The sequence below is a fragment of the Ctenopharyngodon idella genome, chromosome 16, assembly GCF_019924925.1.
Source record: "Ctenopharyngodon idella isolate HZGC_01 chromosome 16, HZGC01, whole genome shotgun sequence".
Classification (NCBI taxonomy): domain Eukaryota; kingdom Metazoa; phylum Chordata; class Actinopteri; order Cypriniformes; family Xenocyprididae; genus Ctenopharyngodon; species Ctenopharyngodon idella.
In genome coordinates, this window is record NC_067235.1 from 19,592,501 (window position 1) to 19,618,734 (window position 26,234).

The following is a 26,234-nucleotide window of genomic DNA, read 5'->3' on the forward strand; positions in this document are numbered from 1 at the left end:
GAGGGCAGTTAACTCCGGGAAGTGGAAGTCCTCTAAAGTCTGGAGTGGTTTCCTCTGCTTCCCAAACACCCCCTCCCTCCCCTTCCCATGTGGGCATTGATACTCATTTTCGGACATATTAGATGTGCCTTCAGAGAGAAAGCATGACAAAGAGATGTATGCGTACACATGAAACTGGAGAAAAACCTGCAGGACCCAGTTTGGCAGATTGTGTAGGAAGCCAGGCTGTTTATTTACAGCTCTGGCTGAGTGTTTCCTGAAAAGAGGCTGTCTGCTAAATCATCAATTTCAGCCGGATGCTTCCTTCGCCCCTATGGCTATTTTTAAACCCCCACAACTAGGCCCGGACTTTTCAAATCAACACAGGAGGAACCCTGTGCTTTTCCTTGCCGCAGCCAACCCTGTTAGTCACGCTAACGTGTTATCCGGTTGTAAAGACTTCACCCACAATCACGCTAACACGTTTCCACCTTTAAAGATCATCCAGACAATCTCCCGACTATTCAGTCTTTCAAAATCTGTCATTTTATGAGGATTATTGATTATTTTAAGTGAGACTGTGAACGCTCTGTGAGCATGTTATTAATGCAAACCGATATTGACTGCGGTACTCACCTTTGCACTGGTTGGTGTTTTTGTCCAGGATTGCCTTTGTTGACACTATTTTTCCATACCTGCAAAGGACAAAGAGAACAACAGGGTCAGCTCAAATGAAATATAGATAGATCAAGTACATTTCAATGTATTACGTGAAACATGGGCAAAACTCTGTTTTGGACTTTTTGGTCCACTAGCAGTGTCTAATCATTTTAGTCATTTAAATTTCCACCGTATCTCAAATGATGTGTTTGATTACATTATCTGGTTGAAATTATGGAAATTAAATTTTTAACCTTTTTAGAATAAAAAGGTTAAAAATGCCAATGTTAATTTCAGAGTTTTATTTTATGCGTGCTAAATACAGACTATTGAATAATATTTTCACACTTTTGCATAATTTGACAAAACAGCATGATTGGAAATTACACAAATGTATTTAAAATTCAGAAAAATCATTTTAAAATTTTATAAACAGTGTTAGTGAATACTAAATATATGATGTTATACTGTAAAAATGTAATATTTATATGATGGCCTTTCATATTTTAAAGTCGAAATAAAACATGTGAATGTGAGATTACAGTCAATTGTAAAAAAGTTAGGTGAGTTTAAAGGCATAGTTCACCCAAAAATAAAAATTATCCCACGATTTACTCACCCTCAAGCCATCCTAGGTGTATCTTCTTTCTGACGAACACAATCAGAGATATATTTAAAAAATATTCTGGCTCTCCTAAGTATTGTACTGGTAGTAAATGGCGTGTTTGAAGCCCAAAATAAATGCATGCATCCATCATAAATATAATCCACATGGCTCCAGGGGTTAATAAAGGCCTTCTGAAGCAGTAGCTTTCGCTAGACGACCATATACATACTGTGCAAGTTGACTTGCGCCAAATGAGTAACCCCTGACCCGATGTATGACACAGGATGTAGGAGTAGCGTAATCTTAGACGCCCCTCGTGGTTTAAACAAATATGGCTTGGCAACAAGCTCAAGCTCAAATCCTCCGACATTTCTCTTTAAAATTTCTCATTTTAGACTTCTAATTCATGACTGATGTTTTGCTTTGCTCTATCCTCTGCGCTTCCGCATTCGTCATTACGTCATGCATCAGGTCAGAAGTTAGTCTTCTGCCGGAAGGTAGTTATTTTACTAGCTTGCGGTTAGTTTTAAATATGGATATTTTTCTTACAAAACCCATCGCTTCATTTCAGAAGGCCTTTATCAACGCCCTGGAGCCATATGGATTATTTTTTATGATGGGTGGATGCATTTTTTGGGCTTCAAAACACGCCCCCCATTCACTACCATTATAATGCTTAGGAGAGCCAGGATATTTTTAAATATAGTCATAAACACCTAGGATGACTTGAGGGTGAGTAAATCATGGGATAATTTTCATTTTTGGGTAAATTATCCCTTTAAGCAGACTAAATGATTGGAGAAGTCAAGCATTTGTCACCAGAAAGTCTGATAAAAATAAAAATGAAACATACATGGATGAATCATTCACAATGAGATCAATAACATGCATTTATAAAATGGATTTTGTGAATTTTCATCGGGGTCTGGGACAAAGGTAAAAAAATCCTAGACAGATTTAAAGTGACCTTCATTTGACAAAAAGAAACTTAAAATTTGTTAGTTAGTAAAAGTCAACCCCTGGGACATACAAGTGCCTGAACTTTGATGAAAAACCCAAGTGTAATGTTTGCACCGAACTTAATTAAAAAGTTTTAACCTAACTCAAAGAGTATGTTTAATAAGATTTAGCTTAGCTTCATTAAAAACCTTAACGAAAGGATGTATATCAATACATCAATACATTCCTTAACAGGACACCGTAAACAAGAAGAGGTTGATTTTGGGCGCAGGATGTGAGTTTCAAACCCCAGTGATTTAATTAAACACTGGAAGCATCACAGAGCCCCAATCTACACCACAAAAATCCCCGCCTTCGTTTTTACTTTTTCACCTCAGCTCACAGCACTGAGTACTCTTGTATTCTTGCAATTATCTTTCTCTTTTTTCTCTCTCTACCCCACAAAACCCCTATTCACATAGAGAAATCCGTCTCGTCGCAGAATCACGAAAGTGTCTGTACAACAGATGAATCTCTTTCCCCTCTGCAGTCCCTCTTTTCCCCTGTTCCTCCCCTACCGCCTACCTTCCATCCACGATGCAGGTAATAAAGTTACTTATCGCTTCCGTCTCCGCCTGAAGACTGGGAAGACTGATATAAGCGTGCCGCTCCTGATGTGACTTTTAATTAATATTTAATGCGGCTCCCACCTCCAGGTAAAAGCGGGAGACTATATTACCCACCTTTATAAGGATGGAGGCGTTTAATAAGGGAGAGATCATTTCACTGTCACCGTGAGAAGCGGCGTCCCATCGAGGCATTGTACCGCTGATGTCTGGAAAATGGCAGCTAATTCATCTCATATCCCTTATAAGCCCACAAACTGCACAGCTTTACAGAAGAAATACAAATAATTATCATAAGCCGCTGCAGAACTCTATAAGGTTGATAGCAAAAAGAACAATTGTCGTACAAGGTTTCGTGTGAATTTATCAACAAAGTCTTCTGCAATTCACACCATAACACAGCGAGGAAGTGTGGGCGGATGTTTTTTGCGAAAACGGATAATCACAACTCTGGGATTGCAGAGACTCATTATAGAAACAATACTGGTTTTGTTTGAATTTTTTCGTCAATATGGTTTGTCAGTAAACAAAGTTGAAGCCCAGGGGATGAGAGCAACCACATAACAGAGAGAGGAAGACATGAAAACGAGAAGCTCTGCTGGAGAAAGCATGTAGCGGACCAATGTGAGGGAAACACATGAGAACCATTTGACTCGTACGCTTGATTTGCTGCCATTTCATCTTGCAAAACAAGTGGTTGGACAAACACAGGCGTCTCAGATGAGTGAGTGGGTTGGGGTGGAGCTGAGAGAGGAATGCAGTCAACATAACTGGCAACGTTTCCGCAAGCCAGTGCCATGCTGCGGTCATGCACACGGATGTCTCACTAACACGGAACTCACGAACTGGGAGGTTTCCTCACAAACATAGGAGTAGATTCATTCTCCTACAGCCGATAAGGGGTGCAGGGAGTGAAATGTCCCCCTAATCATTTGTTTGTCTTGTTTTGTTGGTTTACATGCTGATAAATGATGCATTGCGAACTACCGAGGTGGGATAATGTAGACAGAGTCTGTGGTTGCGATTTATAAGTTACAAAATGAAAGTCTTTGTTAAAACCTTAAAAACTTTAATGACCCCAATGCTGTACTTTCTGGTTAACGTAATGCTCTTTAGGATCATTTGTCAAGATGACACAGCTAACATTGCAGCCAAAGGTGGAGGAGCTCACTGTGAGAACATCTGGCAAAGCGTCCTGATCACACTAACACTGAACAACGAACATCAGGGTAGTTTTAAGTTGACGGAGAGCAGTGATGCTGGGATGTGACGTTACTCTACACAGGTTAAAGGGTTAGTTCACCCAAAAATGAAAATGCTGCCATTAATTACTCACCCTCATGTCGTTCCACACCCCTAAGACCTTCATTCATCTTCAGAACACAAATTAAGATATTTTTGATGAAATCCAAGAGGTATCTGACTTCTCTATAGACAGCAATTTAACGACCACTTTCAAGGTCCAGAAAGGTACTAAAGACATTGTTAAAATAGTCGACGTGACTGCAGTGGTTCAACCTTAATTTTACGAAGCGACGAGAATACTTTTTGTGCGCAAAAACAAAACAAAAATAACGACTTTATTCAACATCTTCTCTGCCCTGTCATTCTCATATGTTGTTTAAGTTCAGGGCTTCCAGGTTCTATGTCAGAACGCCGGCTCAGTATTAGCTGTTCACGTGAGCAGGACAATGCATGCGTGTGATGCTGACGCAGGAGCTGGCCAATAATGGAAGACACCCTGGAAGCTCTGAACATAAACAGCGTAGGAGACTGACAGAGGAGAGAAGATATTGTTGAATAAATTTGTTATTTTTGTTTTGTTTTTGTGCACAAAAAGCATTCTCATCGCTTCATAAAATTAAGGTTGAGCCACTGCAGTCACGTCGACTATTTTAACAATGTCTTTAGTACCTTTCTGGACCTTGAAAGTGGTGGTTAAATTGCTGTCTATGGAGGAGTCAGACAGCTCTCGGATTTCATCAAAAATATCTTAATTTGAGTTCTGAAGATCGAAGGTCTTACAGGAGTGGAAAGACATGAGGGTGAGTAATCAATGACAGAGTTTTCATTTTTTGGTGACCTAACCCTTTAAAGGTGCATTACAGAACATTGACGTGTATGTACTTGCTCAATGTAATTTTTGGTTTTTTTTGTTTTTTTTTATAATTTTTACCCCCCAAAAATCTTCTATAGTTCTGTCATCATTTACATACCCTCATGTTATGCTTATTTCAAATGCACATGTAATGATTTTTCTGTGGAACACAAAACAACTTTTAAAAAAATCTAATTTTGAAATCTAATATCTATGGTATTCAAAATGAGAGTGAGTAAATAATGACAGAATATTATTCCTTTTAATTCCTTTAATGTGGTCTTATTTTTATTAGCTGCCAAAGACAAACTAGCTTTACCAATTAGCACATTGCATGCATTTCATTACAGCATGCACATATGTAAAATTCATGCTGGTAAATCTCCAGTGTTGTCAGTCACACTAATGAAGTGCTGAACCCCCTTTTTTTCTTTTAAAGAGAAACAGGAATGTTTTTCTGGATTGCATTTTAGGATTATTGCCGATCAACTTAAAAACTTAAAAACAACTTAAACATTTCAACTTAAAAACATTTCTATGGATGCTGACTTTAGATTAAGAACAAGATTCAAGTGTGTTTACTAGCTGAAAACTTTCAGAACCGCAAGCATGGAGTTCCCCTCATGGATGTCCATGAGTGCCAAGAATTTGAACTTAAATAACATCAAGCCAAAGAGCTAAATGGTTTACAGTGAGAGAAGTCGCATGTTACAATATTAGTAAACAATCTACTTTATGATATACAGCACTCAATAACGCAAGGACAAAAATAGCATGTTACATCATGCCCCATTCCAAACACAAGAGAGCTGCAGATCACTTAAATCGTATTCATATTAACTTGATTTTTGTCTTAATCAGCCATGACTGACTACAGATACAGCAGCTACTGTATGCATGAAAACAAGGCTCTTTGTAAGTTGTTTGGTTTTTATTTTCAACAGTCTGCAATTGGTTGGCATGGCCACAATGAAAACTCATTGGTCCAAAATCCTTTTCTACACAGCTATGTATTAAAGAAATAATTACACCACATTTCTGGTCCTATGGTCATAATCAATTTGGCGGTGACATTTTAATGAAGAAAAAAGTTTGTCTTCATGATAAAAATGTTTTAAATAGCACCCTAAAATAGCACTACCCTAAAATGAGCAAGAAAGAAAGAAAGAAAAAGTAATGTTACAAAAGGTTTCTTATACATTTTAGATACAATGTTATATTCCATCATGATATTTCTTGGAAAACTATGGTAATACAAACAGTAATCGATCACAAAACATGGTTAATTTTCCTAAGGGTAAATCAAGAGCTAACAAAAGCTACAATAAACACTATATCAACACTAATGCTGTCTAGCAGGCGAGCGGAGGCAAAGCTTTGCCCTTTGTTTACATCATAGCAACAGCATAAAAATGGAACTGTTAATAGAAAATGCAACTACAAATAATAATACATTAATTACAAGTTAATTACAAGTTGTGATCCACAAACAACAGATTGTCTTGACAAAGTGGGAACTGCTCCATTTCAGGAGAAGCTTTTGTACATAGCCCGCATTGTACTCTCTTAAATTCTGGAAGCTGTTCTCCATAAAATGTGCAGCACGCAGATACACGTTGGGGTTCTAATGTTCAGGAACAGTGTTTAAAATACATTTTAACCACTCTTAAGTTCATCAGCCTTAGGAAGGTCAAACAAATGAGTTTCGGAAACGGGGTGGAAAAAACAGCTTCTCTTGACATAGCGACAACACTGCCTTCTCTAATGCAGCAAGGGTTGCCAGGTTTTCACAACAAAACCCGCCCAATTGCTACTCAAAACTAGCCAAAAACAAGCCTAAATTGCATTTCAGTGGGGAGTCCCCCGGTAAAAATCGCATTCTGGGGGTAAAATCCGCGTTTTTGATATATATATATATCTCAGTTTCCACAAAAATATTAAGCAGCCAAACCGTTTCCAAAACCTAATTCCAAAATGTTTCTTGAGCACCAATCCAGTTTCACTTCTTACCACTTCCGAGCCGATCCGTTTTGTTACCAGTGGCACAGGCAATAACGTCAGCTGCGCGTTCTTGCTCTTCTCTGTCACGGTGAAGTGACACACACCCGCGCGGGCGCCTCCTCTCTCTCTTCGTCTCATTCGTTCCAGTTAAATAGTGCTTGTATTGCGCATAATTTTAGTCATTCCCGCAGGTTTCGCGCTCACACCAAAAGCGCGCGCGACAAGCCACGCTCAGTCTCAAACAGAGAAAGAAGTCAAACAGAGTCACAAGTACCAAAATGAGTCGCTTACTGCGCTTAAACGGTCAAATACATACAAAAGTATGTCAAAACCAGCGGCACAGGCAATCTTGGCGAGTATTCAGATAAACACAGTAAGTTTTGAATCGTAAATAGCTAAGAAAGTGAACCCATGTTGTGTGTAACAGTATTGGGTCCGTTGAACACCGTTCATAAACTCTTAAAGGGACAGCAGTCCAATATTCCTGCTGCTGTCTGTCATGTTAATCAAAGAGCAAAAGACAAAAAAAAAAAAAAAAAAAAAAAAAATTCACTTTCTGCTCTTGACTGAATACGTTTTATAACTTTAATGGTAAGAATTGATCTGTATTAATATTTACAATAAAAACTACAGAAATTTCGACTACCTTAATTTCTGTAGTATTTCTTACCTGAATAAAAACCCAGTTAACCTGAAAAACTTAGTTTCATAGCTCTCTTTATTCTATTGCATTTATTTGAGCTGTTTATATTTTATTACTGACTTTTTACTTGTGTTGTTTTTTTTGTTTGTTTTTTATGAAACAAATTTGCGTTGAAGTAAAGTAGATTTTTGTTTGTATATGTTGTCAATTATAGTTCTGAGAAAGAAAATCGGAATCGGCAAAAATCGGTATCGGCAGATCACATTAACAAAAAAATCGGAAATCGGAATCAGCCAAGAAAACTGCAATCGGTGCATCTCTAATATTTTTTTGGCTCAAATCTTGTTGAAGAAAGTCACACTCACAACTATTAATATCACCAAGGCAAACCAGCTGTGACAGACAGAAATGAAGAAAGAAAGAATGAAAGGAGGCAACAACGCCCTTACAATAACAGATTAGCCTACCAGAGAGCTTTAATTAGACTGCTGATACCACACACACCAAAACCTCCAGTGAAATACCACAGTTCAGCCAGTAAGTGGGATCACAATGTTCTAACTCTGGTCATCTGGATGAAGGAACCTTCTCCCCACATTGACCAGAGCAGATCATGTCCAAAAGAGAGGCCCACAAATGACACACACAGAATCATACACACACCACCACCCTTTCCAGCACAGCACACACTGAGAGCTTTAGTCAACCCACAAGCACAAAATCAAATCAACACGAACACAAGAAACTGTAAACACCACATGAGGTTAACCAAAACGCCTAGAACGACTTTCAATGAAGATAAATATATTTCTAGATCCACACACGCACTTTTGAAAGATCGCGACACGGCTCAACGTGCTGTGACAGCCCAAGCTGGGAGCAGATCCCAGCTGATTTGATCACCGTCAAGACAACACGTCTTGTGTACGAAGCTTTCAGCTGCAGTGTGTGAAGTGCTAATGACAGTTCTCAAAGGGCCGTCACACACTCTGATCTGTGTTTTTATTTTCCCCAGAGCACAGGCAGCCACGGATGCCGGACTGTTTGATGTCTCGTGCCGAGAGATGTGAACCAGCATTCTTTCAACTTCTATCCAGGTGGGTGTGTAGGATCTCTTAATTGGCTACCAATGCAGCTGTCTCGTCTGACACGCCGCTCGACACTTCAGCGGCGTAAGTTACAAGCATCTGATGTTTGTTTGTACACTCGCTTGCACCGTTGGAGTCAAGAAAGAGGCCCTGTGACTTTGCAAATGGAGAATTCACTTTCCTGAAGTGCTATGGCACTGATTTACTATATATTTGCATGTATAACGCCTCGTTCAAACTTGATAGAAAGTACAATGACAAAAAAATACGCCGAGGCATGACTCAATAGTCAATATACATGCAAAATAACATGTAAAACGTTCCTAATGCAGCATTTCTGCTCACTGCAGACTCTCAAAAAACTAGGGCTGGGTAAAAAAATATCGATTTCTCGATTTTAATCGATTCTCATTTTTACGAACCGATATCGATTCTTAAATCCCAAGAATCGATTAGTCTAGTCTGTTTTCAGTTGATGAATGAACAGAACATTGTAGCGCTCTTCCCATCTAATAAATGGCAATAAGCTCTGTGCTTTGTTACTTTTGATATGAAACAAAGTCTCATATTTCAAATTCTGTCCATTTTATTAAGAAATTCCAAAAATAACTGTTTTGGCGCTGTTTGATGTGTCGTGACAGATAGCTGTAGCCTCAGATGAAGAGAGGCGGCAACGAGAAGCGCGCGTGAACTGATCATTTCCTCCTCTTCAACACGTTACAGCGTGAAATAAATATGAATGAACACCCAAAGGTATGTTCAAAGATACAGTACAACTTACTGAAATCGTATCCTGTCTCTTGTAATAGCTCAATCAGTGTTTCAAAAGCGAAAGACGTCAATAAAACAGCTTGTAAGCAATGTCATGTAACGTCACATTTACCTCAGAAACCATATTCAGTGACCATAAACTCATTAGTCAGCTAAAAAAAATGAACTCTAGAGGAGCATTTTGCTAAATATGCACCATATTACACATTCGTTATAATTTATAATGTTCTTCAATATTTGATGCATGTTTGAATAAATCCGTCAACAGCCACCATTTAAATAATGTATTTCAAAAAACGAATTGGAGTAAAAATATAATTACATAATTGTAAAGTTAGTATTTTAACTTTATTATTATAAAAACTTCCTTAACTTCCACTAATGTAAGTGTTTGTATACAAATCAGTTAATTTTAACCTTCAATATAGTAATGTAGAACTGATTCCAATGTATTGTTTACAGCATTAGTTGAGATTTTTTTTCCTTGATAAAATTTGCCATGTACTGTTCCTTATATATATATATATATATATATATACACACACAAAATAATATATTGAATCGAATTTAATCGAAATCAAATCGAATTGCAAGCTTGTCAATTGAAATCGAATCGAATTTTGAAATTTGTTTCAATACCCAGCCCTACAAAAAAACTTAAAATTTACAGTAAAAAACTACAGCCAACATGGTATATATTCCCTGCAATGTCCCTGCAGATATATATATATAGGAATTATAAAAAGTGACATACATGCCTATCCAGTGGATTTCTAATGCAAATTCCAAAAAAGGTTAACGTAAAAAAGGACTTTGATAATTATTTTGAATTAATAAAAAGGGCCGTTTGAGTCCAATCTTTTGTTGTGAGCTAAAAAATTGTCATCACCTCAAACCCAGATCAGTTCAGAATTTGAACATTCTTGCATATTATTGCACAACAAAATAAAACTACAGCATTAGACTAACACACCTCATACTTCAAGAAATTTTCTTGCCCTTCTCTTGCCAAGGACACTAAGTGAGCCAAGACTGCCACGGGTGTCCTATTATTCAGTGAGAGCCGAAAGCGAGCGACGTGACTAAAATTCGGTGAAGCTACCAAACGCAAAACGCTTCTTTAAATATGGGTGTGACCAACCTATTTGCAAGTGTGGCTGTGCGAAGTTAATCTGTGTTAAATCACCTGCAATTAAGTCTTCAAAGCACACATGTAATCTGGTAGATTGTACTAGCAAATTAGTATCCTGTATATGGGTACCTTACATTATTAGTGCCCTTTATTTATTATTTATGTAAAATCTAGGTCTGTGTGTCCAAAACGCAACAGGAGCCGTGCTAACAGGACAAGGCTTGCATCACTTATTTTTGTTCTTAGTACCAGGGATTGGCAAGCAAGTGTGTCTGTGCTTTGAACTGTTGAGGAGAGTTCAAAAAGTTGACTGACACCTTCTTTGCTGTGCAATGTGATCTCATGAGTATTGAAGTGTCATTCTAACACACATTCATAAACACTTAAACATACAATATTGACAAATTGACAGCACTAAAACACAAATTATTTAAGTGTGAACAAATTTACAGACGTACAAATCTGTACGAATCCTTATTTATGAATATTAAAACTGTGGCATTAATATTTTGACTATTGTATTCATTGGTCATATCAATGACATTATGTTTTCAGTATTTCAGTGTTGACTTTTGCTGCAAACTCATTTTGAAGAATAACATGATTTTAAACAAGACTACACTTTAAAACCTTAACATTTCATAGCATTTCTGTAATCGTTTAAACATTATTTATTATGTAATATTTATTTTCTTTGCTGTGGGCATTTTCTCAGTATAGTCCTATGCTGTGACTTACAATAGAACCATAAAATACACCAAAAATGTAACATAAATTCACAAAAGTGATCAATTTTATTCATGCGCTGTAATCCAAATTCCATTCTAAAAGAATCCAAACGATTGTGAGGAACAGACCGAAATTCAAGCCTTGATTCAACGATCTAATCTCCATTCTCAGCAGTGACAGTAAATGTCAAATCCCGCACTCATTATAAATCTAAAATTTGGTACCGCTTTCTGTCATTTTTGCAAAGAATAAATTATAGTGATCACACTTGTCTATGTTATGTTTTTCTTTATAACTCTACATATTTTTAAGAAATGGTTATGGTAGGTTTAGAGGTAGGAGTGGGATTGGTGGCTCAAAATATATATTTTTTATTGCTATATTGTTACATTTCTGTCCATTACGTTGTATTCTTTTTATATTATCTATAAATTGTGTGTTTAGGTTTTGGGGTAGGGCTAAGGGATCTAAAATTCATCTATAAATTAGTAAAGGATATTATGCAAATCTCTTTATTATATAAATAATTCATAAATATAAAAAAAAAAATTTAACTGTAAATATGTAATAATGTTTACATATAAGTCTTGTCAATACGTCCATATTGTACGTTTCAGCATCTATCTAAATGTACAAAAATGTAAGTTTTGTACTTGTAAATATTACGCATTATTAATACCTACATATTAACAATGAGACCAGGCTGTGCTGTCTCAGAACACACTAGACAGAACTGATAAAAATAAAACAGACCCAAATCCAGCCTAAAGGAACTGAGTGTTTAGGCACCTTTTGCCTAAGCTTTCCACTTCCTCTTCCTCTCCCACCTCAGACATATTGACAAGAGCTGTGTGATACTGAGGGAAACAGAGAGATTGATTTTACAAAGACTTCGAGATGACTCTTGATGGCTAGCAGCTTTTTAGCCCTCATACACTCTTCTGAACATACCCAGAACAGTTGAGTTTCAAGAGGAGTCGGACACTCATCTGACCTTAGGTTAGGTCTGAATGATAGAGACTGTGGTGAATGATGGTCTGAATGATGTTGCTGCTTTCAAGTAAAAAGAAAAACAACAGCAGTGAGAAATAACTACAGATATTGCAGGGAAGTCTCATAAGGGAACCATCACTATAGCGACTTTCCTGCACTATCCTGCACCAAGAAAACCTGAAGTGGATCTAACTGCAATATGCTATTTTCTTCAGGAAACAAATTTTACTTTGGACATGAAGTACCAAAATTACAAAAGTAAGCATGTTATATTAAGCAAAATATTAATATAATGAACTGCCTAATGCAATAAAATTAAAAATGCAGAAAGATAAAATATGTTGAAATAGAAACAAGTTATTTTAAATTGTAATAATATCACTATATTACTGTTTTCACTGTATCAAATAAATGCTGCCTTACTGAGCATAAGTGACTTTTTTTCAAAAACATTGAAAAATGTTGCTGTCCCCAAACATTTAAACAGCAGTCTACATTACAATCACAATAATTAACTTAAAATGACAAAAAAAAAAAGTGTCCTGATTGTTGTCCATATGCCTTGTGTGATATATCTCAATTTGAAGCCATATGATAGCTTTGAGTGAGAAACAGACTATTAAAGTGCACCTATTATGCTTTTTCGAATATTTCCTTTCGTGTAGTGTGTAATATACAGTTGCAAGAAAAAGTATGTGAACCACTTGCAGAATCTGTGAAAATGTGCAAAATTTTAACAAAATAAGTGAGATCATACAAAATGCATGTTATTTTTTATTTAGTACTGTCCTGAGTAGGATATTTTACATAAAAGATGTTTACATATAATCCATAAGACAAAAAAATAGCTGTATTTATTAAGATGACCCAGTTCAAAAGTTTGTGAACCATTGATTCTTAATACTGTGTGTGGTTACCTGGATGATCTACGACTGTTTTTTTGTTGTGTGATGGTTGTTCATGAGGCTCATGTTTATTCTGAGCAGTTAAACTGAGCTCTGTTCTTCAGAAAAAATCTCCAGGTTCCAAAAATTCTTCAGTTTTCCACCATCTTTTGCATATTTGAACCCTTTACAACAGTGACTGAATGATTTTGAGATCCATCTTTTCACACTGAGGACAACTGAGGGACTCAAACACAACTATTAAAAAAGGTTCAAACATTCACTGATGCTTCAGAAGGAAACACGATGCATTAAGAGTCAGGGGGTGAAAACTTTTGAACAGGATGAAGAGGTCCAAATTTTTCTTATTTCGCTTGAATATCATTTTTTTTTTTCATTTAGTACTGCCCTTCGCAAGCAACAGAAAATACTTGCATGTTTCCCAGAAGACAAATTAAATAGAATTTACCTTGATCTTCAAATTCCAAATGTTTTCACCCCCCATCTATTAATGCATCGTGTTTCCTTCTGAAGCATCAGTGAATGTTTGAACCTTTTTTAATAGTTGTGTTTGAGTCCCTCAGTTGTCCTCCATGTGAAAAGATGGATCTCAAAATCATTCAGTCACTGCTGTAAAGGGTTCAAATATGCAAAAAATGCTGGAAAACTGAAGAATCTGCAGGATCTGGAGATTTTTTTCTGAAGAACAGAGCTCAGTTTAACTGCTCAGGACAAACAAGGGACTCATGAACAACCATCACAAAACAAAAAAACAGTCGTAGATCATCCAGGTAACCACACACAGTATTAAGAATCAATGGTTCACATACTTATGAACTGGGTCATTTTAATAAATACAGCTATTTTTTTGTCTTGTGGATTATATGTAAACATTTTTTATGTAAAATATCTTACTCAGGACAGTACTAAATACAAAAAATCCGGCGGTTCGCATACACATACGTACATACGCACGTACTCTTCTGATGACAAAATTCGTGTCATGCGTACTGTACGCTGACCCTCGTGTACGCATAAAAAGTTAAGTATACTTTGGGCTTAAACCTATTGTTGGAGATCTCCAAAACAAAATTAGGACCTTTTAATATGGAATAATTGAGGCAATTTAAGATGGTACTGGTGGTACTTGTTGGTACTGGATAAGTGACATTTACGAATGAGAGTGTACTGGATATAGAGTTCATTCCGGCACAGTCCCTGAATGCTTTTTGAACCATACCCTGTTTTGCACTAAAGCAGCGACATGAATAAAACTTGAGTTAAAACATGAATTATGGATCCGTCTTCAAATCATTAGAAATACTAGCCTGCTTTTCTCCCTGTGATTAGACATTTCTACAGAAATGAGAAGACATAAATCAAACTGTAGCCTAACTATGAAAAAGAAGACGACAGATGTATTGTAAGAAAGCAACACTTTGAAATAAAAACCGTGACCTGTTACTAGCCTTGTCACTGGCTCAGAAATGGTTTGCATGCTCTGGATGCCTGAGTTATTTGAGCCCAGGGGGGGTTCTGCCGACCGAAAATGAGATCCCACCCCAGAGGCCCCCATAGATATGGCAGGCCTGTACACAAGGGCAATTCCTCCACTGGTTCAGTTAGTCAATCAGGCTGAGAGACAGACAGCAAGGGAGGGGGTGTGTGGGGGGCTGCCATTTTGGGCAGCAAGCCTTCGATGCTTTTCAGTGAATATAAAATATATAAGATATTATATATACATAGGAGAGGAATATAGAATAAAACCATGAAAATGAGAAGCGCCGAATGCCAAGCTACTACTGGAAGCGATATTATAACATTCTGATCTTGCTCACACTCACACACACACACAGGGGAAAAAACACAAATGAGATCAATTTTATATCTGAGTTGTTTCTCCTAGACAGCAATGAGATTAAACAGAAAGCAAATGAAGTCTCCTGCTCCCTAGATTTTTCCCCTGAAAAAATAGATCTAAGTAATCTTGCATCTGTCTCCTCAAGGTTTTAAATTCAGAATCAAAACTTAAAGTTCAATATGAACTGAAACATTTATCACTAAATAAAAGATAAGGTAAAATGATTTCAAAAATAAAAATAAACTGATATTTTGAGCTGTGATTAATAATGTAACTCTACTGTATGTCAATCATTTGTGTGTATTTTTGGTAACACTTTATTTTAAGGTGACTTACACATGTACTTACTATAGTATTAACAGTAAATTATGCATAATTACAAGTAACTATCCCTAAACCAAACCCTAACCTTGACTCTATTGTAAGTACATGTAGTTAATTAATATCTTCAGACAACAAATTAATATCTTTTTGATGAAATCCGATGGCTCAGTGAGGGCTCTATTGCCAGCAAGTTAATTTACACTTTCAGTCCACAGAAAGGTACTAAAAACACATTTAAATCAGTTCATGTGAGTACATCGGTTCAACCTTAATATTATTATAAAGCGACGAGAATACTTTTTGTGCACCAAAAAAGCTAAATAATGATTTTTCAACAATATCTAGTGTTGGCCGATTTCAAACACTGCTTCGAATCTTTTGTTTCGAATCAGTGGTTCGGATCACATGTCAAACTGCCAAACTGCTGAAATCACGTGACTTTGGTGCTCTGAACAACTGATTCGAAACAAAAGATTTAAAGCAGTGTTTTTAAATTGGCCATCACTAGATATTCTTGAAAAGTCATTATTTAGTTTTTTTTTGGTGCACAAAAAGTATTCTTGTCGCTTTATAATATTAAGGTAGAACCACTGAACTCACATCAACTGTTTTAAATATGTTTTTAGCACCTCTCTGGGCACTGAAAGTGTAAATTAACTTGCTGGCAATAGAGGCCTCAGAGCCATCGGATTTCATCAAAAATATCTTAATTTGTGTTCCACATGAAGGTCTTACGGGTGTATGACATGAGGGTGAGTAATTAATGACATAATTTTCATTTTTGGGTGAACTAACCCTTTAATAGAGTAAGTACAATATAACTACGTCATCTTAAAATAAAGTGTAACCATATTTTTATTTCTCCTAACGACATTTTACTCCATTCAAATAAATGTTACAGGACTTCTGAGCTATGAAAGATAAGCCAATGAGAATGGCCACGTGAAATTTGCAACTTTTTTGCACTTTCTTTACTGATTTGGAGAGAAAATATGTTGAATACTGCAAGGTGACAAAAACATGTACAAGTACTTATTTGTATATCAAACTAGCCAAAATATTAATAAACAAAAACGTAACGGCTAGGGGATACATACAACATTTCTGCATGCACAGGTTTTGTGTAGGTCTGCGAATGGACAATAAAATGTAAATCTGGGCACAGACAAACTGGCCAAAAACATACATTACTTAGTTGGAATGAAATTACTAATTTATCCCTTAAAACCTTGCTCCAAGTATGAGCAGAATTGAGTTGGATTGTATTCACTCTCTCTCTGTAGCATTAGATTACAATCAGAGACATAATGAGGGACTCTGAAATGCAATTATTTTAAATGGTATTGTCCTGAGGGTTAATACTCCATGATATCGAATCATGGAAAGGAAAAGTAATGAACTGGCTCACAGACATGACTCTCCGCCCTCTGGTTTCTACCAACACACACAGAATTGCAGATGCATAATGAAAGCACATAAACATGATGACGACGCATTCACCTAAGGCCTTCATTAATAATTCATGATTCATATTCAAGCCTTTTATGAAAACGGCCTGGTACATTTTCAGTTTTTTTTTTTGTCTCAATAAATGTAACACTCCTCCAATTTGACCTTTTGACCTCTTCTAATGCAACATCGAGATGTTAAAATCTGGATGTTTGTTTCTAAGTTACGTTGTGGCAAACATTCTGCATCTGCATCTTGACAACATGCCATTCCTCAATTATCAGAGATAATTTAATTAAAAAACTGTGAGCACAGCAAGCTGAAAACTAGAAGAGCTCATTTTCATGGCTGAGGTTTGGGAATCTGCTGAGGCCACGTTTTCTCCTTTATAGTCTAACCCTATTGTACCTTCAGCCTCAAAACCCTGCCAATCTTCCACAGGGAATCACACAAGAAGATCTCCGAAATGTCAGCCTGACAGAAGCACTTTTCACTGCCCTTACCGCCACTGCAGCAGAGCCACTGGAGGACAGAAAAGGGTCACTAACTGTGTGTGCATGTACGCAAAATGTGTGCGTATGCACGCACGCAGCTGTAAGCTTTAGATCAAGACACTAGGGTGGCAGATATGCATGCATGGCATCTAAATCGTTGTAGTGTTATGTAAAAAAAAAATGCAAAGAGTGTTTGTGGACACTCTTTTTTTCTGCTGAGCTTCGAAAGTGAGCCCCAAGGCGAACCCCTTTGACCTTTCCAAAATGTTACTGCCCATTTGGCACAGCAGCCGCAGCTAATAAAACTTTCATAATCATGAATTTTTTATTCCAATCCCACTCCAGGCCTTGGGCTAACCTGGACCGTGGTAGCCTGAGACCCTGAGAGGGATTGAGACATGTTGTGGGAGGTTGTGGCTTGAGGTTTCATCATTCTACCCCCTGAGTTTTTGACATGATAACATTTGAAGCATTATAAGAGGCATGCATTTTATTTTTATTTATTTTATTTTATTTTTTTAAATAAAAGCAATGTTTCTCTTCCTTTCGTCTTCCCCTTCAAAAAAACACAATGAATTCTGGGAACTAGCTGCAGCCCAGTAATTGCACTCATCTGTGTAGGGTCCACATGTAAAAGCAGTCCTTGGTTTAAACGTTGCTTAGAAACTGTTGACCCCAGATCAGTATTCTCATGGTCAACTTCGCAGGGGTGAAATTAGGAAATTCAGAAATATTCACAGAAAGTCATGGCACTGGAGTAAAACACAGGACTTACATCTGCATGAGTCATCAGAGAAGAAGATTATGCAAGCTGCCCCCTGGTTCTTGTACAGCATTTCACAATGACCTCCCTATACACTAATGATGCTGACTTGCCATCACCATTTATGGGGCCATATTCTTCTCTGTAACTAAGCACTGTGACTTTTTTCTTCTTCCGCTTCCCTGTGACCTTCTGTTCATGCATTTACATGATTGCATGAGTTCTTGTATGTGGGCACCTGTGTTTTTGCAACTATAAATAGGTATAGTGCAACTGCTCATATAGGATGACAGTCCTGTTCAGAAAGAGAGAAAGAGGATAACAGGCAGTGACAGATAGGGTACATTGGGAAAAGACACTTACGGTTGGCAGAGTTTGATGAGGTCCTGGTCGGTGGTGCCAGGCGGAAGGCCCCGGATGTACAGGTTGGTTTTACTGAGCTGCTCCGCTGCACTGTGGCTGCTGCTATTGGTGCTGGGGCTGGGCGGAGCCATGGGAGGAGGGGGCGGGGCATATGACTGCTGCAAGACAGAGAAAAGCAGCAGCTGTTATTAAAAATTGATATGATTTATATGAGATTACTGTAATAAGCACTTTTGAACAGCAAGGGCGCCTGATTTATGAAGAAGATAATAAAAATTAATCTGTTAAGGACATCTCTAGCCATTTTGTGGTTAAACACATGCCTTTAGGTAAAGAGTTTATGAGCAGGGTTGGCAACTCTCACGCATTTGACATAAAAAACTTGCTTAGAGGCTCTCTCGCTACCCATGTAAATCTCACTACAAATAATAGGACAATGCAAATAAAAGGGTACAACATAATTTGTCTTGAATTTCAAAGGGACTTATATGCGTAGAGTTTAATTTGAGACACTTACCGTGTCAGATGCCGACAGAGAGCTTTACTGTCTAATAAACAGACATTTTCCCAAGAGCAACTTAAAATTATGTGCATATTTTATATTTTCAGGTCGACATAACCGTGTATAACTGATTCAAACTATAGACCTTATGTGCCAGAGAAACAAGTGCGCCGCCATCTTTATAATATTGTCTTTGAACTTCCGTTTTTGCAGTAGCTCTGTACATTTCTATCAAAGCAACTGGAAGGCAAGCCTGCAACCTTTAGCCAAAAAAGCGTAACGGCTAATGCTAACGCTCGCAGGGAAGGGGACCAGAGGCCGTTTTTTGAATGGATGTCAATGGATGAGAGGCTTCACTATGCTGATTAAACAACTTTTGTGGGGAAATAGCTAATCATTTAATTAATCGACAGCCTGTTTGCTAATCTTCAGCATGTTTTACACTAAATGATACTTTCGTTGGGAACTATATGTAGATTTTAGCTTGATAAAAATTTATTTTTTTAAGAGAAGGCAGACTAGGGAATGTTGCGACTGATGTCACTGCCATTACACGATAGGCTGAGAGGTGCCACACGTGATTTAGTTAGCCGTTACGCTTTCTCCAATGGTAAGAGATACAGACCCTCTCATCTCTCCATAATATACAATCTCTGTTTCTATGGCATCGCTGTCAAAGAATATTTAGCTGGTGAAGTGGATTTACTTGTTGTAGAGTTAATGAAAGTTATCGTGAGCATTGTAATGTTTAAAGCAGATGTCTTAACAAATGTCAGTAGACCGCGAAGATTTTAAAACGAGCAGTTCATTCATAAATACATAAGATCGCTTTGGAATTACAAACCAGAAGACAAAAGACAACGAGCGCAGCACTGAAAAGGGGCAGGGCTACATAAGGTATATAGGTAGGCCTAACTTCAAAATGGGCGTGCATGCCTGTCAAAAAGACGGGGCATAACAAAGAATTGAGCGTAATAATTTAACACACAATGAATAACTATAACATAAATGACAAACATTTACTTTGGTCCTTATTTAGTGAAGTGAAATAGCCCTGTCAAGCTCTGCAAACACTGCTCTCTAAGCGCTAATAATATCCATGACTGTTCGCCTAAGCATTTCTGCTTGATTTCGCGTTAAAGCGGCAGGAATCTAGTTCCTATCGTGTGCAATTATCTGCAAACAAATTTCATTTTTGACGAGGCTTATGATGTATATAAATAAGCAATAAATATAATTATTAGCATTAGGTTCAATTATTTTTTTGAGGACTGATAGTCTCCATACAACATCTGCATTGATATTTCAATATCAACCCGCCCATCACTATTTGGCGGATTTAGTTTTCATAGAGTACCTCAGGGATGACGTGTTTTTGTAGGCCAACCCGGAAGTTAGCAGCACACGGGTTCCCTCAATCGAAAACCTATGCATTTTTCCCGTAGACTTTTGGAAAATTGCAAAAAATAAGCTCTGTGTTTAACAAAGGGTTATGACACTTATGCGTTTTGTCTATCAAGATAATCTTTACAAGTTAACACAACATTTATACATTTTGAAGCCTAAATAAAGTCGTCAGATATAAAAAGCTAACAGTAGGCTATAAACGGACTACAGCACACCATGGTCGCGGATCAACGTCACCACCACCAAGCTTCCTCAAACTTTATTTAGAAAACAACTTTACTTAAAAACATGCTCGCTGATTATGATCTGCGCTGTGTATGAATACTTATTCACTTTTTCCATGAAAAAATCTGGCCAAATGTCCTGTTTATCATGATGACGTCTAAAGTACCCGCCAAAGGAAGTACTCCCTTTTAGCAATTTGTTAGCAACCACCGTTTTTAAGACACAATAAAGGTTTAAAAAATCTCAAGCGGGTTATAACTGGTGTGTTTTATGTCATAGATCAAAATGTGAAAATATTTAGAGGCTTTGTTAACCACAGACCTTATTTCAGGCGATTTAGCAAAAACCCATTCAAAAAACCCATTGACTTCGGGGCGATGGAACCGGAAGTCGTAAAATGCTAACTCGCTTCCGGGGTTTGCCTACAAAAACACATCATCCCTCAGGTACTCTATTGAACCGCTACTGAAGTCTGACCTCGTGCTCACAGCTGATTGGTCCAAAGAACGCGCAGTGAGTACACCAGGGGCACGTTCAAGCTCAAACCGGCGTGCAGCGTTTTGCTACGGTTTCTGGGTTGAACAACATGTTTCCTGGAAACGGTGTGCAACGGGTTTGAGATACGTTTTCTCTTGTTTGGTGGGTGTGTCAAAAATGTTAGCCCAATCAGCATCAACATGCATATAAACCACGCGTTATTAAAGAAACAGCTTGTAAATGTAATTAACATCAAAATAAATTCACAAGAGCAAGTATATTGTTTGCACATGTTTATTTACATTAATGGCAAAATAACGTAAATAATAAGAGCACAAGTATAGATCTGGAACTTCTTTAAGTCTGTCTAAATATCATTTAGTAATTGCAATGTCTCCTGGTCCATATCCTTTCCTTAGTGTGCTAGACACTGATTTATGTAACATAAAAATACTATACTTATATATTTTGCTATTGTATTGTGGAGTGATACTTTCATAAACTTTCATAAACATAAAGGCAAATGTTGGATCACAATAATTAGGAGCCACAGTTTCCACAAATCCCTTCACTCGATTGGAATGTTCTCTTTTATTCTGGATGGCAAGGGCAGTGACTGTAACATCGAGCGTATTTTGCAGTATTAAACACGTATTTATACCGACTTCATCAGGCTCCGAAAATTCTTCAAAAAGAACACAAAGAAAAGCCTTCTCAGCTGCCATAGTTGCAACTCTTGCGTCATCAGAACAGAGTGTTCAACGCACCACCGTTTCCATTTAAAAAACTTTTTGCAACGTTTTGTCAGGGCTGAACGCAGCCCTTCAGTTCTTTGCCTGCAGTTTCAATGTATATTGGAATATGCTAGCTTAATCATCGTCAGCAAGGTACAGCACAATTTACTGAACTGATTGTACTTATATCCCTGACAAGGATAATCCATGTAAATGTATATATGGCGTCTGAAGCTTTTGAACCGCATACACACACACACCGAGCGTTCAATTCTTCTGACAGACACGGCAGTCAGATATAGAAACATCACTGTGACAGTTAGACTGGCGCATGAGAGCTATTATTTGTGTGTGTGTGTGCGATTTCCTATGATGTCTATGTAATGGACTGTGTGTGCGTCTGGCCCGCGCTTTCTCTGTGTTTGCGATAATCATTGGCTGTCAGTTGTGCTGTACACTGGCAAGTCTCCCCTGGCATTAATCTATTACCTGCACTTCCCCACAGCCTGCAATTTCCTCCAGACAGACAGACAGACAGACAGGCAGGCCTATCGCGGCTAGAATAGATTCTGCATTCATATAATTCACACACCCCTGTGCCTCAGGCTACAGTTATGAATGAACCCATTGAATTTTCAGGAACACAACGCACAGACAGGGAACAGAAGACGTCAAACTGTCATCAAAACATACTGTGCGCATGTGCATAAAGGGAAATATAAACCTCATGTTTACTCTGAAAAAGTAGGGGATTTTATATGAATATGAGAAGGTTACTGCATAGGCATATTGCATGAGCAATTACATATGAACCAGCAGTGTTGTAATTGAAAGTTACGACACTACTAACTCAACTTGATTTGGTTATTTCACCCAAAAATGAAAATTCTGTCATTAATTACTCACCCTCATGTCGTTCCACACCCGTAAGACCTTTGTTCATCTTCAGAACACAAATTAATTAATTTTTGATGAAACCCGATGGCTCAGTGAGGCCTCCATTGCCAGCAAGATAATTAACACTTTCAGATGCCCAGAAAGCTTCTAAAGACATATTTAAAACAGGTCATGTGACTGCAGTGGTCCAACCTTAATGTTAAGAAGTGACAATAATACTTTTTGTGTGCCAAAAAAACAAAATAACGACTTTATTCAACCATATCTAGTGATGGGAGATTTCAAAACACTGCTTCATGAAGTTTCGACGCTTTACGAATCTTTTGTTTCGAATCAGTGGTTCGGAGTGTGTATCAAACTGCCAAAGTCACATGATTTCAGTAAACGAGGCTTTGTTACATCATAACTGTTTCGAAATGTCAAAGGTTCACCACTGGGGGGCGTGACTTTGGCAGTTTGACACACACTCCGAAGATTCGTAAAGCTTTTGAAGCTTTGTGAAGCAGTGTTTTGAAATTTCCCATCACTAGATATTGTTGAATAAAGTCATTATTTTGTTCTTTTGGTGCCCAAAAAGTAAAAAATAACATTAAGGTTGAACCACTGTAGTCACATAAACTGTTGTAAATATTTCTTTAGCATCTTTCTGGGCTTCTGAAAGTGTTAATTATCTTGCTGGCAATGGAGGCCTCACTGAGCCATCGGATTTTATCAAAAATATCTTAATTTGTGTTCTGAAGAAGAACGGTCTTACGGGTGTGAAACAACATGAGGATGAGTAATTAATGACAATTTTCATTTCTGGGTGAACTAACCCTTTAAGTCACGATATATTGTAGTGTTTCCAGTAACAAGCTTCTTGTAACCAAATGCTACCTTTTTTTTAAGTTCAGTAACTGTTCTAACATGCATCTCTTTATGCCCTCTCTCGTGTGTATATGTGTAGAAAAGATTTCAAAGATTTTCCCTTAAAGGGACTTTGACTTTGCCTAAAAATTCTATTCATTCTACTGAATCTGTTAGTTGTAAACGGCCCATGTTGCGTTGGAAAGACTGATTTGTTCTAGTGAATCGGTTTGTCCTGAACAGACCTTTCACTCGTGGGTTGCGTTCTAAAGTTTGATTCGTTTTAAAGAATTCATTTTTTTTTTATGTCACTTTATTGTGATTCATTTAGGCTATTCAAGTATGTATGTAATGCAGTATTTTATAGCATTACTATTAAACCTAATGTTCCCCAACACTGATGCACAGATAACTGCCCTACAAGCTGTCTTAGTGTGCCAGAGCCCTACATGAAATCTGGATATAATAAATACACCTAATTCCCAGAAACTATACACACCATATGCGTGTCTGACATGGCTTCAGGCAGTCATGCACACACGCATGATCTGACTGCACAAAAAGCTTCCTGTATGAGTGGAAGCTTATCAGACCCACCCGGCCTGGTTCTCCTCGACAGATCGGGGGCCTGGCCTCCGCAACACGACGCCGGGATGGAGACAGACCGAGCGCAAGAGAGCAAAAGCTCAGCTGATCAAAGTGCGCACCACAGACACCTCTTTCAGCCAATTTGTGCAGCTGTCAGGGGCACGGCGATAGCGCGTCAGGGTGTGTAGTGTGTCAGGAGTCATGATGGGGGAAGCCTTTGAAACGTCAAAGGCGTTCACTTCGCCGTCAGACGGGCCGGGATTAGAGGGAAAGGGAGAGATGATGTTGCTTCTACAACGGACTCCAGCAGGAATCACACACATACTCTAGGCATCTCTATAGCCACACATACTAACAAATCCTATTCAGTCGTGCATGCAGCTTTAGCGGAGGCACTTAACTTAACCGAGGAGACTCTGGGAGACAAATTGCCTGATGATAGATGTGCTATTATGCTACACATATGTTGTCTGAAACACATTAGCACATTTAAAGGTTTCCATTTGTGATAAGTTATCAGTTAACAATAGTGTTACTTGGGGTTTTTCTTTGGCAAGAAGTGTTTGTACAGTATACAGTGTATATTTTATATATTATATATATATATATATATATATATATTTATATATACTGTATATATTTTATAGAGGAAATATAGGCATATATATTTTCAGTCTTTTGACTATTGGGTCATTTTGTGTAAAATTAAGAGGTCCGAGGCTCACATTTTTTATGCCAAAATATTAAATGCCTTGGCTTGTATTAATATTTATTGAGTAACCCATTTTGTAGAGGGGGGTCAAAATGTCAATTTTCACCTGAGATTTGGAGCCAAATTACAAGGGAATAAAAAGGACTTTAGAAAGATGGCAGCATCATTATTTTAATTTTACACAGAGATTGGTCTATTAGTGAAATCCGTTGACTTTAGCAATCTTTGTTGCATTATACTATGCCAATGGTGACAGTTCAAAATTGTTTTTCACAAAATTTGCATACCAGTAACTCAAGAAGTATTAAAGATATCTTAAAGATAATTTGTGTTCCGAAGATGAAGGAAGGTCTCACAGGTTTGGAACGACATGAGGGTGAGTAATTAATGACAGAATTTTCATTTTTGGGTGAACTATTTAATATCCTTTATGATTTTGTTTCTTAAACGTTTGGTGTCTTCATTTTGAAATCACTATATGGTTTAATTATAGAGATATTGGGATGTCAATATGGCTCCAAGAATAAATTGTTAAATTGTACACATTTTAAGTGGTAAAAAAAATAGCCTAAATTTGGATCACTTTGCATACAGCTGATACAAATAATGTTGGAACTAGAAATGTATCTTGTTTCCCTCTTAAAAACAATTGCATAGAACATTCCTGTCTGAGTGCCATAAATATTCTTTTCCCCAAGTTTGCGTCCCTGTAACTCTTGAAGTATTAAAGATATCTCAATATAATTCTTTTGATATGTTAATTTTTAAGGCCCTATATGGTTCAATCCAATAGATATGGGGATTCCAGTGTGGCTCCATGTCCAAATTGCATTTCTTCAGAAAAAAATATGAACCTGGGAAGTTTGTGAAATTTGGTTGATTTGACACGGAATTACCCTTTTTAATATATATATTTTTTTATTATATTATTTTTTTTATTATTTTATTTAAGCATGTAAAATTTACATTTGAGTGATGACTCAAACAAATAATTTAACCAATATGTTTTAAATAAACAATCCAGCTCAGCATTTTTTAAATCAGAGATCCTATTAAAGAGATCTGTTGTAACATTCCTTTATCACAAGCTGTGACACAAGAAACAAAACTGACCAATTGGCAAAGTCCTTAAGAAACATAAATCATTGCATATGTTTAATTTATATTGACAAATATATAATAAACACAATTAGCTATATATTGCCTAGCCGTAGCTACTGTAGTAATTGGTGGGCGTTGTTTAGCTTTGGTGCTCAGTCTGCATAAGTCTGAGTTCAGCTTGCGTCATTTGTGTAATTTCCTCCCATCATTTCTAGTCATCTCTATTCTGTAGCTTTCAATCAAAGTGCAAAAAGGCTAAAGCCTTCCAGAGAAGAGGAAACCAGTTATTGTCTGCTAATTAAACAATTCCTGCCTTTCTTCTCCTTGTCTTTTGCTCTCTC

General features: G+C 37.3%; 1 protein-coding gene across 2 annotated transcripts in view; it reads right to left on the minus strand.

Moving 5' to 3' along the window:
- The window catches only part of rbms3 (RNA binding motif, single stranded interacting protein), a 171,879-nt gene that overhangs the window by 106,568 nt on the left and 39,077 nt on the right, over window positions 1–26,234 (minus strand). Inside the window, exons 2-3 of one of the 2 annotated variants that reach the window (XM_051864407.1) lie at window positions 18,405–18,559; window positions 616–674 (exon numbers count right to left, since the gene is read on the minus strand). In XM_051864407.1, the coding sequence (XP_051720367.1) occupies window positions 616–674; window positions 18,405–18,559 (214 nt within the window). Of the gene's footprint in view, window positions 1–615; window positions 675–18,404; window positions 18,563–26,234 lie in introns of both variants that reach the window. The other variant, XM_051864406.1, reaches the window with a different exon arrangement.